This window comes from Drosophila innubila, assembly GCF_004354385.1.
Source record: "Drosophila innubila isolate TH190305 chromosome 2L unlocalized genomic scaffold, UK_Dinn_1.0 4_B_2L, whole genome shotgun sequence".
Lineage (NCBI taxonomy): Eukaryota > Metazoa > Arthropoda > Insecta > Diptera > Drosophilidae > Drosophila > Drosophila innubila.
The window spans coordinates 22,307,725-22,324,482 of NW_022995372.1; the positions used below are offsets into that span (position 1 = coordinate 22,307,725).

A 16,758-nucleotide genomic window follows, 5' to 3' on the forward strand; every position below is an offset into this window, starting at 1 on the left:
CCAATAGCATAATTATCATTCACTGCATTTATCGCAATCACTTTTGTCTTGTATCCACATACAGTGGCTCTTTTATTACAAATTCCAAATGAATTTATTTTTGAAGTAAAGCGTATATATATGTATGCATATATTTTTACATTTAATATTTGATATTTAATATGTGAATTGAATTCAAAATATGGTCGGTCAAATATACCTTGTGCCACTGTAAATAATTAGCTGTATTTATCGCAGTACTTTTGTCTGCACAGTTCTAAGCAACGTGCTTTGTACGTCAGCCTTGAGCTTTGATCTTAACGAAGCTTGAGCTGAGCTTTAACTACCGAAATCACTTAAAGCGAGTGTTGCTTTGAGCATGATTTGATTCTTATAAGAATATATTCGCCATGTGTTCGTATTAATACATATGTATATGTTTATGTATGCATGTATGTTTACATATTATTGCCGGCAACCATAGATTGTTGTTGCAAACATAGATTTGCAAATATTTATAAACTATTATTATGTACGCATATTCGCACTAAAATATTTGTCGTTATATACAGAAGCATATTTACTGGGAATGACTAAGGACTACAAAGGGTAAATATCAAAGAAATACAATATGCAAGTGTTTGTTTATTAAAACTGGGTTTATTTATGTGCACACAACTCATATACATATTAATGTTTATCCGATCGAACAAGTACACCGCGAGTCTGCATAGTAACACAGCCATACACACATAATAATATATTTACCATACGTATGACATTTGATAAAAGAACACGCGGCGATATTTGCACTTGACATGTACATATGTATGTACCTGCATACATATGTACATACATACATAGGTGCGAATGTCATGACCGCATTTAGAGTTTGCATTAATGGTACTCCCTATACTAAGTTTAGTTCCTGGTCATTCACTATTACTAATTATCTATTGTTATTTAAGATAATAGGCAATTTTCGCAATTCTCTCAAATTATCTAATCACACATGTATTTACCACACAAACAAACAGAGACGATAGCAAACTAAATACAAATAATTGCATGCTTCTCGTGAACGATAACGTATTGAGCACATGTACGTATACATACTTTTCCTTAAATTAAACAATGCTCAATCGTAATTGAAAATCATTCATTCTAATTTGTTGGAAACGAATCACAATTAACAAACGAATTAACGCGAACGTACAAGCGCACAAAAATAAAAAATCGAACCGTCTGCCTGTAAGGGCAACATGTAACTAAAAAACAGCTGGCGGCAAACAGCTCTTTTCACCGAATTCGAAGCAGGCACGCACACACACTCATTATCTACTTGCTAATACATACGTATGTACTACACACATTGGCAGCCAATGAATCAATCAACAAGTATGTGGTGAATACGTAGGCGTTTAGGACTGGTGAGTAAAAAAGTGTGGTGAAGACGCTGTAAGCAAAGCTGGACTTGAGATTTACTACTGATTAGATTGAATATAATATATTTAAAAAAAAAAAAGACCAATCTTTGTTTAAATTTTTTTTATATCTCCTTCCCATATTAAAAATTTGTAATATGTAAGCGAAGTGGGTCAAATAAGCTGAGAGCCACTGTGTGTGGTGAATACGGTTTCGCACAAGACATCGTGAGTAAGTGACGCTGCACCCAAAGCTGGACTTAAAATCAACGCAATTCTGGTAATTGGCAATTCCTCTTTCGCTGTCATCCTTTTATTGTCGCTGCCTTTTGGAAAACTTCGTTGAATGTAAATTTGCAATGACTTCATAATTTCAAACAACAAACTAACACAAGAAACGAAAGGTCCACATTATAAACCAACTGGTTTATTGCACCTTATCAAATAATGAAATCAATTGCGACTGTCAACATTTCTTATAATACATTAACTAATTGCTAAAAGGCAATCCCTTTTGTGTTTATCAGTCAAACCAATATAATTCAAATGTACATCTCATTCCTCAACAGACTGCATTCATTTGGCACAGATACATATTTTTGTTTTTCAAAATTATAGTTTTATTATTCTTTTGTGTTCGATTTGTACATAAAAATGTATGCACTCACACTCACATTATTGAAAACTTAGGCAACAAGAGCAGAAGCTGTGCTCGACTCGTACTTCCAGTTGGGAGCGAGGACGCTCTTTGTCTTGTAGTAGCGGGCCAGACGGTGAATTCTGGACTCGACCAGAATCAAACGGAATTTGCCGTCCTTATCCTTGCGACTGCGCTCCAAATGCTTGCGGATGGCGACAGCCTTCTTGATCATGTGGTAAAGATCCTCGGGGATGTCGGGCTTGAGGCCAACCGATTTCATGATGCGCAGAATTTTGTTGCCATTAACAAAACGCACCTGAGCCACACCGTGCGAATCACGCAGGATAATGCCTGAAAATATAAAATATTCGTATTTATTAACATAACCTCAAAATGCAAAAATGTAAACAATATTACCGATTTTGGAGGGTGTCAGGCCCTTCTTGCCCAGCTTCTTGATCTGATCCTTCACATCCTCAGCGTTCAGCTTCAGCCAAGATGGCACTGTGCGTCTGTAGGGGAGGGCTGATTGGGAGATACCCTTGCTGCAATAAAAAGCGTATTGTCAAATTAGCCAGTGAATGACAGCGACCGAGAAGAGGAAGAGCGAGCGTATTCGATTGGAACATGTGCTTGCCGTGGCGGCCAAGTTGTACATTAAACCGGAGCCGGAGCAGGCAAAAATAATATTGCAATTGTATCGGATTGTAATGGTACGCCAGTCAAGCACATTTTACAACAATACTCGCTTATTTACTATTGAAAAAACAACTACCCAGGAGCGTGCATACGACCCATGATGTTACTAGCTTAGTTTTTTACACCGAAAAGAAAGTGGAGACTTGTGGAGAAACACTCTACGACAAAAGTCTACAAAATACGCAGGGCTGCTTTGACTCTCACCCTTTACATATTTGCTCCCCACTTAACATACTTGCTCCACACTTAACATACTCGCTACTCTTTGCTTACGCTGAGATTCACTGTTGCCAACTTAGCTATTTTAAAGCTGCATATTTTCAAAGTTCGATTGCTAGAAATATTTAAAAACTGGCCGAAAAATGGCTATTTTAAATCTATATTCATATTTAATATTTATTTGAAATTACATAAAATTAAGGTAAACATTTAATGAAGGTTTGAAGTTCGTCACCCTTCGGGAATAGAAATTACAAAATTTAATTCTAAAAAAAATATCAAAAAATTCTAACAAAAGCTCTGCAAAAAATTAAAAAATTCTAGCTTTAAAATTACGAAAATTGGAAAACTGGGATTAAAATATTTTCTAAATTCTGCAGGGTGGCAACCTTTGGACCGGGTGGCAGTGTTCCTCGCCAGTGCTGGCAAGTTTTGGGGGAAAATTAGCTGTTTTTGTTAAATTCTGTTAAATTTGTTATTGTGTGAATTTTGCACAGTTTTACCAAAAATTTTAATAGCAAAGCTAAGCTGAAAATATATTTAAATAGCCAGATTTCTAGTTTATAGCAATTTTGAAGTTTTTTAAGTAAAGTAACTCAGAAAATAGCCAGAGCTAGCTATAAAATAGCTAAGTTGGCAACAGTGCCGAGAACTCTCATCTCTACACCAATTGGTTGTAATCAAAGTCTTTGCTCTGTAAATTTATTTATTTTAAGTGCTTAAAATGCAGTCAGATAAATACAGTGAAACGCTAAGACAGCTGGAAAATGAAGAATTCGAGGTAGGCACTGCTTATATAATTATTGTTAATGTTTCTTACATACGACTTGCAATTTTTCAGAATACCGCACTCGGCGCCGAAGTTTACCAAAAGATGATGGCAATTTATCTCTATCAAAACAAACTGTATGCAACAATGCTTAGTTATCATTAAATGTATTGACCAACTCATTTGCTTACAGTGCTAATGCGAAACTGCTTTGGATGCGTATATCCGATAACTTGAAGGAACAGAACAAAGAACTGGCACAATTTAATCTTTTGAATCTTGCTCTGCAGTACAACAATTACTCAGATTTCTTCAAGCACATCAAATATGAGTGGTCTGAGGTTAATAAGCCCATTGTTAATGATCTATTGGGTATGTACTGGTAAATTTCCTTTATTGTATTTCCTATAAATATTCTTCATACAGTCCAAAAACGCGATGAGCTCTTCAACTTGACGTCAACTGCATACGTCTCAATTTATGAGCAAAATTTGCTTGAAATGGCACAAATTACGCCTGATGAACTTAAAAATGCTTGCTTGGACTGGACACGCGAACTAGACGGAGATAAACACATTCTTCTACCGAAAATAAGGGAGCCCACACCTCGCGTTGCCAGCGATGATCAATTGCTTAAGTTAACCGAATTTGTGTCGTTTTTAGAGAACTAATTCAATGTAAACATTCAACAAAAACGGCTTCGTCAATCCGCCTTTTAAAAAGTCTGCTTTTAAAATAGGGGGTATCGGTTATTTGTTTAATTTCCGCCATTTGTTTTCAAAATTCTAATGTTTTATCATTATTGAAAATGAACGTTTTCGGCGGCGTCTTTAAGCAAAGCGCAATCTGGCAAAGCGTACCGCTTTAGGTTTTTTCATTTTTGCAGAACTTTGGTTAGAGTTTTGTCTATTATACGATATTTATATTTATTTATTGCAAAGTTATTGCATTTAGCTATTTTCATTAAAATCAAAAACAGCTGTTGTTAAAACTGTTATAACGCTGTACAACAACAGTCGGCTAGCAGACACAATTGTCAAATTCTTCTCTTTACGCCATCGTTTCTTTTATATGAAGTGTGTGGAGCAATTCTGTTAACTTTGGAATCGAGTAGTATCGTTCTTGTCTCGTTGTGTCATTTAGAAGAACAAAAAAAAATTGCACGGAAACGGCATCGCATTTTCACTGGAAAATCAATCGGGGATCAATTTGTAATCGTGGACATTTACAAAAGATTGCATAAAAAACTGTGCGAAAGCATTTAATAATATTACAAACCGTAACATCAACGTTTGGCCAATTGTAATTCGTGCGGAATAGAAAAATACCGATTTTCTGTACGAGTGTGTGTGTGAGAAAAGAAAAATGGCAGCAAGCGACAAATCTGTCGATGATTCCCTATATCCCATTGCGGTATTAATTGATGAATTGAAAAATGAGGATGTTCAGGTTAGTAACTATTAAAGGTGACCAATAGTCAGGTTAGCAAAAATGTATGACGTTAGTTTAATTGTGCAAATAACTAGGCTGGGTATGTACCTACATATATCCATGTGTATGTATGTGCTGCATATACATATTTATGTGCGTATGTAAAAGTATGTATGCCTATGCAAAAAAATGCGTCATTGTGTGAATAGCAATTCAGGTGTGAGTCTGTGTGTGTGTGTGTGCTATCTTTTATTTTGTTTAATTAGTACTTTAACGTTTGATAAAAATTAATAATAACTTGCATTTCAGTTACGTCTGAACTCGATCAAAAAGCTGTCAACTATTGCTCTCGCTTTGGGCGAGGAACGGACGCGTTCCGAGTTGATACCGTTCCTAACCGAAACCATATATGATGAGGATGAGGTGTTACTTGCACTTGCCGATCAATTGGGCAATTTCACAAGTAAGACTAATTGTTTATTTCTAGAATTGTGTATCAATTAATTTGTCCCTTTAAAATAGGTCTCGTGGGTGGCCCCGAATATGCCATGTACTTGTTGCCGCCCCTAGAAAGTTTGGCCACGGTGGAGGAGACCGTGGTACGGGACAAGGCTGTTGAATCTCTGCGTACTGTCGCCGCGGAGCACAGCGCCCTTGATTTGGAGATTCATGTGGTGCCGACGTTGCAACGTCTGGTATCCGGCGATTGGTTCACCTCACGCACCTCGGCCTGCGGACTATTCTCAGTGTGCTATCCACGTGTCACACAGCCGGTCAAGGCCGAGTTGCGTGCCAACTTCCGTAAATTGTGCCAGGACGAGACCCCGATGGTGCGACGTGCAGCGGCTAACAAGCTCGGTGAATTCGCCAAGGTGGTGGAGACGGAGTATTTGAAGTCAGATTTGATACCGAACTTTGTTCAATTGGCCCAAGATGATCAGGACTCTGTGCGGCTTTTAGCCGTGGAGGCTTGTGTCAGTATTGCACAGCTACTGCCACAGGATGATGTTGAACACGTAAGTGAAATACATGATTATCTAAATATATATTGATTCACATCCAATCCTTTTGTTACCTTTCACCTGCAGTTGGTATTGCCCACGCTGCGTCAGTGCGCCAGTGATTCATCCTGGCGTGTACGTTACATGGTCGCTGAAAAGTTTGTTGATTTACAAAAGGCCGTGGGCCCAGAGATCACACGCGTTGATTTGGTGCCCGCTTTCCAATATTTGCTAAAGGATGCTGAGGCTGAAGTGCGTGCAGCTGTGGCCACCAAAGTAAAAGACTTTTGCGCCAACCTGGATAAGGCGAATCAGGTGCAAATCATCTTGAGCTCAATTTTACCCTATGTCCGCGATTTGGTTTCCGATTCCAATCCCCACGTCAAGTCGGCGCTGGCCTCTGTTATCATGGGCCTAAGTCCCATGCTTGGCGCTTATCAAACGGTCGAGCAACTACTGCCGTTGTTCCTCATCCAGCTGAAGGACGAGTGCCCAGAAGTGCGACTAAACATTATCTCCAATTTGGATTGCGTCAACGATGTCATTGGCATTCAACAGTTGTCGCAGGTGAGTTTATGACTAATTTTGTCTATGTATGTGTTCCATGATTATGACTCTAACTTACTTTTAGTCGCTACTCCCTGCCATTGTGGAGCTGGCTGAGGATTCCAAGTGGCGTGTCCGTTTGGCCATCATTGAGTATATGCCAGCGTTGGCTGGCCAGCTTGGGCAAGAGTTCTTTGACCAAAAGCTGCGCGGTCTATGCATGGGTTGGCTTAATGATCATGTGTATGCCATCCGTGAGGCAGCCACGCTCAATATGAAGAAGTTGGTGGAACAGTTTGGCGCTCCTTGGGCCGAGCAGGCCATTATTCCAATGATATTAGTCATGTCACGCAACAAGAACTATTTGCACAGTAAGTGCAAACGAGCTTACTGATTGTTTACTGTAATTCTCAGCTTATAATTGTATTTTGTCATTTAGGAATGACCTGCCTCTTCTGTCTCAATGTGTTAGCTGAGGTTTGCGGCACGGATATTACCACAAAACTTTTGTTGCCTACAGTTTTGTTGCTAGCCGCAGATCCAGTTGCCAATGTGCGCTTCAATGTGGCCAAGACATTGCAGAAGATTTCACCCTTCTTGGAGGCCAGCGTGATTGATGCGCAAGTGAAGCCGACGCTGGATAAACTGAACGCTGATACCGATGTGGATGTTAAACATTTCGCTGCACAGGCGATTGCGGGCATAGCTGCCGGTAAGCACATTTTCCAGGATTAATCCTTTGACCGTCACGCACAAAATGACCCAGAACGCTAGCTGAAACAGTTTGGATACTGAAAATTTATGTATACAAGTAATTTTACCACCGATCCCCTAGAAATGGAGCTGAATGTCTTTAGAACTGCAGTGCCGCCCTGTATGGGTCACAAGATTGAAGCGGCAATGGCCTCCAGGCTGATTGTTGAGCCGCCGAAACAGTCGGAGGCAGCTGAAGGTGACGACATTGCCGTTGAACAAAATGCCAAATCTGAGAATGACTCTAACGAGGAGCAGAAAAGTGTTACGGAATGTTAGAGGATGAGTAGCCCAACCAAATATGTGAAAAACCTCGTGTGTGACTCACGTTTTTCTGTTCTTCTCCCACGGTGCAGTTTTTAAACTAATCCTCGAGCAATTTGCAAATTGCAAAGAAACCTATTGTCTCCAAATGTTTCAAAAATTAGTTTATGTTTAAAATTGTGTGTGCGTTTTATTAAGGGATTTCGACTGCAAGTGTGCACTAATACTAATTGTTGTTTCTTCATTTTATTTTCCGTCTCTTTCTCGGTATCACGAAATACGCATCCATCTGTTAACTGTTTTTGCATCGATTTACAGCGTAATCAACTTTATAATTTTTTTATTTTATTTTTAAAATGTATGTATTTCACACGCTGGCAACAACAACAAAAATATTATAATTATTGTGTAGCAACACTTAAGAATGGAAACTTGTAGTTAAACGGAGCCAGCTTACGTGTAGAAATGGAGCCGAGAACCGCAACCAGAGATCATTGAGAAACCTCGAACCCCCAACATATTAAACATTTTTAAAATGCATAAATCGAGAAAAGCAAAGGAGAAGCCACAACAAATCGCGACACATAAGAATATCTATTACTTACATACTTATAAAATACATAATTTACCACATAAGCAAACATTCATTATTAAAAAAACAAAACAAAAAACAAATGTGTAGACTTTGAAAAACAAATGTATTGGTTAATCGCATCTGAATGCAAAATAAAATTTATTGTAAAAGAAATCATAAATATATGGCTTCTTAATCAAAGTATCTTGTAATTAATTAAATGTGGCTTCATTGTGTGTATTTTGGGTTATTCTAATTGGAGTTTTAAATTTAACGTCCAAAAGCTGCAACATTTTCATTGTTCAAGCTCATAGAAATTAACGAATTATCGATAAATAAATGCAAGCTTTCATTGCAATCGCAAACGAAACCGATCGCATGTCTCGATTGTCATGCCAAAAGTGGTTTGTGTACGATAATAATGTTTGTGGATGTATGTGTGCGTTTGCGAGAGCCATTGAGTGTTAGTGTTGGCAGAACACCTTTTTTCCCCTAAAATCTAGCTTTTCTTTTTTAGTATACATATATGAGGCTGAAAATCGACAACAGTTCGAGCAGCATAAAAAAAGTTTTGGCTGAACACTTTTATGATGAACTGAAAGAAATTATTGGTTAATATTGAAAAATACAACAAAAAGGGGATAAACATAGAAATTAAAGAAACTTTGTTTAGATATTTTCGCTAATAAATGTAGCTGTTTTAGCTTCTAAAAGTGTGCCAAAACTGGCGTGAACAGGGAGAGCGTAAGAGAGACAGCGAGAGAGATAGATAGTGTGAGTAATTACTTGCGCAGATCAGTTTTGGTTTCCATTGGGTTTGGTCGCGTCGCACCTTGACAAGTGCGCAGGTTAGTAAAGCCTACAAAGCTATCGAATTATATTCATTGCGGGTATATTATGTGTGCTTAGCTAATATTTATAATAAATTACACGATAAATATTACTGGGTGCTATTGAGAAATAATTAAAGTGTCTATTGCGCAAACATATATGTGCTTATGAATGTTAGTGTGAATGTGTGTGGTCGTTAATAGAAAGAGAAAGCCAATAAATAATTTTACGAGTCGCCGCACATCTGTAGACAACCAATAGTAAACATATTTACATATGAATGTATGTATGTATGTATTTAGATATGTTTTGTTGTGATTTTATTCTGTAACTGCAATTAGGGGAACACTTCAGGTTTTACTACAAATGTTCTGTTTGTTGTAAGTGTCAAGTTCATTATTTATGATCAAAGTTTTTCATTCATTAATTACGCGTATATGCTTTGACCGTTATCGCACTTTGGGCTCAAGTGGCGCGTTTTATTAAACGGTGCTCCACGCCACACCGCTCGCCCCGTCCCGCCCCACCGATTAGCTTGACGCTCTTGAATGTCGTGCCTCTTGCAGTTGGTTAATTTACTTGATAGCCATGAATGTAAATTGAAGTGGTCTTCTATACCCTGTAACCCCAAAAAATACCTGAACGTCTGCTTGGTCATGCAGATAGTATGTACTACAAACTGTGCACTGCTTGACATACTCCATCATGCATCTTGAATTATACTAAATATGACAAAAGAAGTTGTTGAAACGTTGAAAAAACAAAAATTATTTTAACGAAATTAATAAAAGTTAAATGCATAACGAATTCGGCTTAAAAATCGGTTCAGTTTTAACAAAGTTAGGAATGTTCAACCTTTGACCTTGTAACTTCACAAGTCAAACTTTTTGTTCAATTTGGCATAATATTTTACAAACAAGATTAAACGTCTCAAAATCAAATTTAAAGTGTTGTTTTATACTAATTACGATATAAGGAGTTGATTAAAAAAGAAAACGTGAGATTTAAAATTTTCAATTTTAAAAACTCCAAAGGGAGGACCCTTTGTCATTAAACTTAAGCTCAAGGTTTAAAGGGAAATTTGTTTAACAAAATTAATTATATTTGAATGCAGAATGAATTAAGAGGCCAAACCATGATCAAGTGGACAAACCGCTTGAAAACCGGTTCAGTTTTGATAATGTAATGACAGAGTAGGGTATATGTTAGTCAACCAGTCTGGCTTATATTGATAACGGTACCGGACACATCCATTGCACAGGTATTACAGTTACAAAAAGTAATGACGGGTGCTCAACTGAAGCTTGTTTGGCTGCGATTTAGAAATCGGCAGACAAAATATACGTAGTGTAATAAACATAGAGACGAGTACACACGAATATACATATATTTTATATACAAAATACTTGCACAAAACTAAATATTCCGTGCCCGTATCTTATCGCAAATCCAATTCGAAACGTCAGAATTTAATTAGATTTAATTAAATGTGATTTATTTTATGAATTTTTGCTTAGTTTTACTTAATCAGGGCAAGCGACTGGAAGTGCTTCATTTTATTGAGTTGAAATTTCAAGTTTTATTGCATTTAACTACTTTAAACACTGTAAATTTTCATTACTTTTATAAGTAAACAGTTATCATATCGTTTTATAATTATTTCTTACAGCACAAACATGCACAAGGCGGTGAAAAATAAATCCAGTAAGTAAAACCCAAAGAAATTGATCTTAATTTAGTGCGAAGGAGTTATTAGTTTATATGGAAAAAGTGATATTCAATCTTTGTATATTTGTAGAATTGTTATTCAATTCAACTCTATAAATTTCAACAAAATTTTTCGATAAAGTCGTATAGTTGAAAAAGAGTCCGTAACTATTTAAGATAATAAATTTTTATGATAATAGATAAGTCAATAATCTGAATTTACTTATATACAATAATATATATCCAATCACCCGATATGTGCATATTATCTTTGCCAACCCCATTTACGTATTAACCCATTTTCATATAACATCATTACTTTTTTCAGGGCTATTGTGTGGCCTCAAAAATTCCAAGGCAGATCTTACAACAGCCAAGTTTATACTTTATTATGGGTATGTATTCATTTCGTAATGCCTCTTCTTATAACTCTATTTTTTTTAATTTTATTTTAACAGACCCAGCGTGGCTGATAGCGATATATATGATCTACACGACTCGAAGAGTCTGTTGGAGGATGAGCATTTAGATTTGAGCAAGAACACTGTACTGTATTTACATGGTTATTTAGAGGATCCCGATGTGGAGAGTATTCATGTTATTGCCGAGGCTTATTTGGAACGTAATGATACAAACCTGATTGTTCTGGATTGGGGAGAATTGGCGGATGGAAATTATATTTTCGATGCTGTCGTCAATGCAAAACAATTGGGCCCGGAATTAGCCAAGGTTTTGCTTGAAATGTTCGATCATGGCTTGGATATTGAGAAATTCCATATTGTTGGTCATTCATTGGGTGGTCAGATGGCTGGCATTGTTGGACGAGAAATTTATAAACGCAGCAAAGGTGCTAAGAAAATTAAAAGGTATGTTGTGATCATTACTAACGATATATTGTTAAAAAAAATTTGTATCTCTAGAATTTCTGGCTTGGATCCGGCATTTCCCCTTTTCTACCTCACCGCCGGATTGTGTAATCATTTGAATAAAAATGATGCTGAATTCGTAGATGTTATACACACAGATGCCTGGCTATATGGAGCTCCGAGCAGTACAGGTACGGCGGATTTCTGGCCTAATGGTGGCAAGACACTTCAGCCCGGATGTCCGAAGCGCAACTATAAAATGCTAAGCGATAATGATTTGTCTAGCCACAGACGTAGTTGGTGGTTTTGGGCTGAAAGCGTATCTGATCGTTTTCCCATTCGATTTGAAGCCGTGTCCTCCAAAAGCTGGGATGACTTCAAGATGAAAAAAACTATTGAAACTGGATCATCTGTAGTAATGGGTCATAATTGTCCCACAAAGTAAGTTGGATCATAAACCGTAAATGTAAATAAAATATTTATAACTTTATATTTCAGTGTGCATGGCGATTTTTACTTACAAACCAATGGCGTAACACCCTTTGCACGTGGCAAAGAGGGTACTATCTATGTTGAACCCAAGGAACTGTTAGGCAATAATAATACCTATGAAATTACAGCACCGGTGAAGGTGGAGCAATGAAATGTTGTTACCGTTTAAACATTTTAGTGTGTGAAGTAAATAAATGTAAAAATTGTTGCTTGCTTCTGTTAAATGAATATCAATTTTAAATATTTGGCTTAGTTCACATAACTTGAACTGTGGTTTTAAAACTATTACTTTTTGGCGCCACATTGTCTTTAGAGTATATTGATACAAAATTGGAATAAAAATATCGTAAGGGCTACTGAAATCATCGATAGATAACTGGGATGTGTAATCTTTGTTATCGATGGTCAACTTATTTGGTCGATATTGTCGCTCATCACTGAGAAAAATTGCAAATGACTCAATAAAAAATGTATAAATTTTATGAACATTTAAAATTCGAAATTAAAAATATTAAGGTAAACATTTAAATGCAGGTTTGAAGTTCGTCAACACTCGGGAAGAGAAGTAAGAAAATTTAATTTAAAAAAAATATATATATTTTAAAAATATCGAGAAAATACTAACAAAAATTTAAAAAATATTTAAAAAATAAGAAAAAAAAGTTCAGAGTAATTTTCGGAAATTTACTTATTTAAATAACTTTTACTAGATGGGCAACCCACGGTTTAAGAATGCCTCGCCGATTTAGTCGATAAGAAATCGAATCGAGTTACAGCTCTATCCCTCAATGCGGCATATTACGCATCTCTAATAGCTTCTCAAAATAATACATTCGTGGTTAAAAGTGAACTCATTTTAAAATGAAGATTAAACTAATAGACTCCGTTGTACGCAGCTTCAAGGTGGCGAAAATATTTCGCGAGAACACTGATAAAATTAATGCGATTGATTTTGCACCGAACGGTGAGCATTTGATATCATGCAGCGAAGATGACCAAATTGTAATATACGATTGCGAAAAGGGAACACAATCTCGCACGGTTAATTCGAAAAAGTATGGCGTTGATTTGATACACTTCACACATGCCAACAACACGGCCATACACAGCTCAACCAAAGTCGACGACACCATCAGATATTTGAGTCTGCATGACAATAAATATTTGCGCTATTTTCCGGGACACACTAAGAAAGTGATTTCCCTGTGCATTTCACCGGTGGAGGACACATTTCTATCTGGCTCGTTGGACAAAACGCTGCGTCTGTGGGATTTACGTTCACCGAATTGCCAGGGGTTAATGCATCTGTCTGGTCGCCCCATTGCCGCCTATGATCCCGAGGGTTTAATCTTTGCAGCTGGCGTCAATTCGGAGAGCATTAAACTTTATGATCTGCGTTCATTTGACAAGGGACCATTTGTCACATTCAAGCTGAATCAGGAGAAGGAATGCGATTGGACAGGCCTGAAATTCTCGCGTGACGGCAAAACCATATTGATTAGCACAAATGGTTCGGTTATACGACTGGTGGATGCCTTTCATGGCACACCGTTGCAAACATTCACCGGCTATCCGAATAACAAGGGCATTGCCATTGAGGCCAGCTTCAGTCCGGACTCGCAGTTCATCTTCTCGGGCAGCACCGATGGACGTGTGCATATCTGGAATGCCGACACAGGCAACAAGGTCTCTGTGCTAAATGGCGATCATCCCGGACCCGTGCAGTGTGTGCAATTCAATCCCAAGTACATGATGCTAGCTTCGGCATGTACAAACATGGCCTTCTGGCTACCCACCTCCGAGGATGGTCTATAACGTCGCTAGTTAAGCTTATTTTGTATATTTAAGTTAATATGTAATTAAAACTAACAATCAACTACAAATCTGTGTGTTCCTTTGCCTTGTGGCGTTCATAGACTTCGCGTATGGTGCTCAATAGTTGCGCCAAGTTGTGTCCCATCTTTGCACTGATTCCCAATATATTTGGTTGTTCTAACAGCAGCTGCAGTTGCTCGTAGTTCGCGGCACTGGCAGGCATATCCATTTTATTGGCCACCACTAGCTGTGGACGACTCGCCAGGCTGCCACCAAACTGTTCCAGTTCGTACATCAGCTGCTGATACTGATTCCAAGGTTCCGGCGCACTGGCATCCAGCACAAACAACAACAACGTGCAACGCTCCGCGTGCTTGAGAAACTGTATACCTAATCCTTTATTGCGATGTGCATCCGGCACTAGACCAGGTAAATCTGCAATGGTGAGCTGCACATGATCATCGTACTGAACTGTGCCCAGATGTGGTCGCAACGTGGTGAATGCATATGGAGCCACCTTTGGCTTGGCTCGCGTCAAGGCATTCAACAAGGTGCTCTTGCCGGCATTGGGGAAACCAATTAATCCCACCTCGGCCATGCTGCGTAACTCCAATGTGTAGCTAAAGTCCTCGCCTGGTGGCCCGTACTCGCAGACTCTTGGACTCGTCTCCCTGTCCGTAGTGAAGAAGCGATTCCCCTTGCCACCTGCTCCACCACGTGCTGCCACAAACATTAAATTGGCGCTGCCCAGATCGGCGACAATTACACCTTTGGAATTGCGTACCACTGTGCCAATGGGCACCTTGACCACCGTATGCTTGGCATTCTTGCCATGGCACTCCTTGGCGGTGCCAATGCCACCTTCTGGAGCACGCACCACGCTGTCAACATGGTTAAAGTTACGCACATCGTTCGACGCCTGGAAGATGATGTGCCCGCCATTGCCACCGTCTCCACCATCGGGTCCGGCGCGCTCATTGCACCACAGCTGAAGAAACGAGACGCAGCCATCGCCTCCCTTGCCGCCCACAGTTCTCACCTTTTTCGCATCGGAAAAATATTGTGCCTGCGAAATTGTCATATGGTTATTGTTATATAAACATATATATATACGAACTAGTGCCCACCTCCTTACGTGTTGACTTTGCCTTCTTGGGACGCAGTGCAGTGGCAATTTGACAGTAGTTTATACGGTTTTTAGTCAGCAATTCGGAGATAAGCAAACGGCGCGAAAGTGAAAAAATAGACATATTCCATGTGCAAAGACAGCGAATTGTTTATCTATCTTTGTTGACGATATTTCGATACCAATAAATGTATCGATACCAATCGATATTAATATTTCTAATATGAGCTTCAATAACAGTGGGATTCCTGAAACTGATTCAGATTTTAAAACGAAACCAGCCTCAGACCTGATTTCGTGAAATCACTTAGGGCTACCACACTTTCCGTATAATTTTTTAAATTAGCCTGGCAGCCCTACATATTTTGTTTGAAGCAGCAACAGCTGATCGGCGAAATCAGATCCGTAACAAAACCAAATCAGAATCGCTTTCAGGAATACCTACAATGTTAACCGTTTTACGAAATTGCAAATACATATTTTAAAATTATTAATAAATTAGTCGCGTGTTATTGATATATCGATAAGTCGTGATTTGCCATTGTTTTGGTTATCGGTGGCAATGTTGTGCCAAAGATGTTTTTGTTCGCAATTTAGAAAGATGTCCATAAAAGCTGCACTTATAGATCTGAGCGGTACTCTGCATATAGACGATGATCCAACACCGAATGCTGTTGATGCCCTGCAGAGGTACCAAACGTCAAATATAAGAATAATTTATGTAATATTATTTAAATCTTGCAGATTGCGAGACAGCGGAGTGTCCGTTAAGTTTGTGACCAACACGACAAAGGATTCAAAAAAGACACTCCATGAGAGGCTTATCAAAATTGGCTTTAAATTGGAAGCAACTGAAATATACAGCTCACTAAGCGCAGCTGTTGCATTCGTAGCGAATGAGAAATTGAATCCCTTCTATTTGCTGACAGATGATGCACGCCAAGATTTCCCAGAGGAAAACAAAAACCAAGCACTGGATTCGGTTGTGGTGGGTCTGGCGCCCGAAGCATTCAACTACGAGCACATGAACAAGGCATTCAAGTGAGCAACTTGTTGCATTTCTCTTAAGCAAGTCTATCTAAAGTCTTTCTTACAGCATCCTCTTGCAGCAAAATTCACACAAATTGGTTGCAGTGCATCAAGGAAAATACTACAAGCGGTCAGATGGCCTGGCATTGGGACCTGGTTGCTTTGTCAAGGGCTTGGAGTATGCAACCGGGTCAGCGGCCACTTTAATAGGCAAACCAAATCCGTATTTCTTTCAAAGCGCTTTGCCTGAAGGTCTGAATGCTGAGCAATGTGTGATGATTGGTGATGTATGTTGAATGTATGACTTTAAATAATACTGTTCATCAATTTGTTGTTAATGGCAGGATGCCAATGATGACATTGCCGGAGCCATGAATGTGGGTCTTCAGGGCATTCTTGTCAAGACCGGCAAGTTCCTGCCCGAGGCCCTGGCGGGAATCACAACACCACCCACTGCAGTTGTGGAGAACTTTGCCGAGGCTGTCGACTGGATATTGTGCAAAAGAAATGCTGCCTAATGTTATTTAATCAAGATATTCATTATATATCTATAACTGTGCAATCAAAAACTCAAAGCTATTTACAAATGTTTA

The 16,758-nt window shown here is 38.6% G+C and overlaps 7 protein-coding genes across 10 annotated transcripts; 5 read left to right on the forward strand and 2 right to left on the reverse strand.

The window, feature by feature from the left end:
* Positions 1 to 1,997: 1,997 nt before the first annotated feature.
* Positions 1,998 to 2,918, reverse strand: LOC117781413 (40S ribosomal protein S13). The gene is made up of 3 exons (XM_034618165.1): positions 2,819 to 2,918; positions 2,461 to 2,588; positions 1,998 to 2,394 (listed from the first exon to the last, which is right to left on the reverse strand). The coding sequence occupies exons 1-3, from the start codon at positions 2,839 to 2,841 to the stop codon at positions 2,090 to 2,092; spliced, it is 456 nt and encodes a 151-aa protein (XP_034474056.1). The 5' UTR covers positions 2,842 to 2,918; the 3' UTR covers positions 1,998 to 2,089.
* Positions 2,919 to 3,606: 688 nt separating this feature from the next.
* On the forward strand, positions 3,607 to 4,452 carry LOC117780431 (COP9 signalosome complex subunit 8). Its single transcript, XM_034616955.1, has 4 exons — positions 3,607 to 3,742; positions 3,803 to 3,867; positions 3,924 to 4,102; positions 4,157 to 4,452. Exons 1-4 carry the CDS (start codon positions 3,686 to 3,688, stop codon positions 4,399 to 4,401), a joined length of 546 nt encoding a protein of 181 aa, XP_034472846.1. The 5' UTR covers positions 3,607 to 3,685; the 3' UTR covers positions 4,402 to 4,452.
* A 301-nt stretch (positions 4,453 to 4,753) lies between these two features.
* On the forward strand, positions 4,754 to 8,372 carry LOC117780185 (serine/threonine-protein phosphatase PP2A 65 kDa regulatory subunit). Of its 4 annotated transcripts, none has more exons than XM_034616611.1 (8): positions 4,754 to 5,179; positions 5,471 to 5,624; positions 5,684 to 6,177; positions 6,250 to 6,729; positions 6,794 to 7,079; positions 7,148 to 7,420; positions 7,544 to 7,735; positions 8,138 to 8,372. In XM_034616611.1, exons 1-8 carry the CDS (start codon positions 5,096 to 5,098, stop codon positions 8,161 to 8,163), a joined length of 1,989 nt encoding a protein of 662 aa, XP_034472502.1. In that variant the 5' UTR covers positions 4,754 to 5,095; the 3' UTR covers positions 8,164 to 8,372. The 4 variants fall into 4 exon arrangements, with proteins under 4 accessions (XP_034472502.1, XP_034472505.1, XP_034472504.1 ...); XM_034616614.1 differs by lacking the exon at positions 7,544 to 7,735 and adding an exon at positions 8,044 to 8,083 and having other exon boundaries at positions 4,755 to 5,179; XM_034616613.1 differs by lacking the exon at positions 7,544 to 7,735 and having other exon boundaries at positions 4,755 to 5,179; positions 8,044 to 8,372.
* A 717-nt stretch (positions 8,373 to 9,089) lies between these two features.
* Positions 9,090 to 12,423, forward strand: LOC117781637 (lipase member H-A). Its single transcript, XM_034618423.1, has 6 exons — positions 9,090 to 9,147; positions 10,800 to 10,834; positions 11,166 to 11,232; positions 11,296 to 11,703; positions 11,758 to 12,144; positions 12,202 to 12,423. Exons 2-6 carry the CDS (start codon positions 10,807 to 10,809, stop codon positions 12,344 to 12,346), a joined length of 1,035 nt encoding a protein of 344 aa, XP_034474314.1. The 5' UTR covers positions 9,090 to 9,147; positions 10,800 to 10,806; the 3' UTR covers positions 12,347 to 12,423.
* A 561-nt stretch (positions 12,424 to 12,984) lies between these two features.
* Positions 12,985 to 14,078, forward strand: LOC117781193 (WD repeat-containing protein 82). Its single transcript, XM_034617943.1, has one exon. The coding sequence runs from the start codon at positions 13,057 to 13,059 to the stop codon at positions 14,008 to 14,010; it is 954 nt and encodes a 317-aa protein (XP_034473834.1). The 5' UTR covers positions 12,985 to 13,056; the 3' UTR covers positions 14,011 to 14,078.
* Positions 14,020 to 15,296, reverse strand: LOC117781192 (mitochondrial ribosome-associated GTPase 2). Its single transcript, XM_034617942.1, has 2 exons — positions 15,138 to 15,296; positions 14,020 to 15,076 (listed from the first exon to the last, which is right to left on the reverse strand). The coding sequence occupies exons 1-2, from the start codon at positions 15,258 to 15,260 to the stop codon at positions 14,072 to 14,074; spliced, it is 1,128 nt and encodes a 375-aa protein (XP_034473833.1). The 5' UTR covers positions 15,261 to 15,296; the 3' UTR covers positions 14,020 to 14,071.
* Positions 15,297 to 15,671: 375 nt separating this feature from the next.
* Positions 15,672 to 16,756, forward strand: LOC117782319 (haloacid dehalogenase-like hydrolase domain-containing protein 2). The gene is made up of 4 exons (XM_034619412.1): positions 15,672 to 15,826; positions 15,881 to 16,177; positions 16,233 to 16,452; positions 16,510 to 16,756. Exons 1-4 carry the CDS (start codon positions 15,699 to 15,701, stop codon positions 16,681 to 16,683), a joined length of 819 nt encoding a protein of 272 aa, XP_034475303.1. The 5' UTR covers positions 15,672 to 15,698; the 3' UTR covers positions 16,684 to 16,756.
* Positions 16,757 to 16,758: the final 2 nt, after the last annotated feature.

Coding starts and splice junctions, on each gene's coding strand:
- LOC117781413 (XM_034618165.1), bottom strand. CDS start 2,841: ATGGGTCGTATGCACGCTCCTGG. Junction 2,589..2,818: donor GGTCGTATGCACGCTCCTGG/GTAGTTGTTTTT, acceptor TTTTTATTGCAG/CAAGGGTATCTCCCAATCAG. Junction 2,395..2,460: donor CCTGACACCCTCCAAAATCG/GTAATATTGTTT, acceptor TTATATTTTCAG/GCATTATCCTGCGTGATTCG.
- LOC117780431 (XM_034616955.1), top strand. CDS start 3,686: ATGCAGTCAGATAAATACAGTGAAACGCTAAGACAGCTGGAAAATGAA. Junction 3,743..3,802: donor TGGAAAATGAAGAATTCGAG/GTAGGCACTGCT, acceptor GCAATTTTTCAG/AATACCGCACTCGGCGCCGA. Junction 4,103..4,156: donor CATTGTTAATGATCTATTGG/GTATGTACTGGT, acceptor TTCTTCATACAG/TCCAAAAACGCGATGAGCTC.
- LOC117780185 (XM_034616611.1), top strand. CDS start 5,096: ATGGCAGCAAGCGACAAATCTGTCGATGATTCCCTATATCCCATTGCG. Junction 6,178..6,249: donor CACAGGATGATGTTGAACAC/GTAAGTGAAATA, acceptor TTTCACCTGCAG/TTGGTATTGCCCACGCTGCG. Junction 7,080..7,147: donor CAACAAGAACTATTTGCACA/GTAAGTGCAAAC, acceptor TTTGTCATTTAG/GAATGACCTGCCTCTTCTGT.
- LOC117781637 (XM_034618423.1), top strand. CDS start 10,807: ATGCACAAGGCGGTGAAAAATAAATCCA. Junction 10,835..11,165: donor GGCGGTGAAAAATAAATCCA/GTAAGTAAAACC, acceptor TACTTTTTTCAG/GGCTATTGTGTGGCCTCAAA. Junction 11,704..11,757: donor GGTGCTAAGAAAATTAAAAG/GTATGTTGTGAT, acceptor TTGTATCTCTAG/AATTTCTGGCTTGGATCCGG.
- LOC117781193 (XM_034617943.1), top strand. CDS start 13,057: ATGAAGATTAAACTAATAGACTCCGTTGTACGCAGCTTCAAGGTGGCG.
- LOC117781192 (XM_034617942.1), bottom strand. CDS start 15,260: ATGTCTATTTTTTCACTTTCGCGCCGTTTGCTTATCTCCGAATTGCTG. Junction 15,077..15,137: donor CAAAGTCAACACGTAAGGAG/GTGGGCACTAGT, acceptor ACAATTTCGCAG/GCACAATATTTTTCCGATGC.
- LOC117782319 (XM_034619412.1), top strand. CDS start 15,699: ATGTTGTGCCAAAGATGTTTTTGTTCGCAATTTAGAAAGATGTCCATA. Junction 15,827..15,880: donor GCTGTTGATGCCCTGCAGAG/GTACCAAACGTC, acceptor TAAATCTTGCAG/ATTGCGAGACAGCGGAGTGT. Junction 16,178..16,232: donor CACATGAACAAGGCATTCAA/GTGAGCAACTTG, acceptor TCTTTCTTACAG/CATCCTCTTGCAGCAAAATT.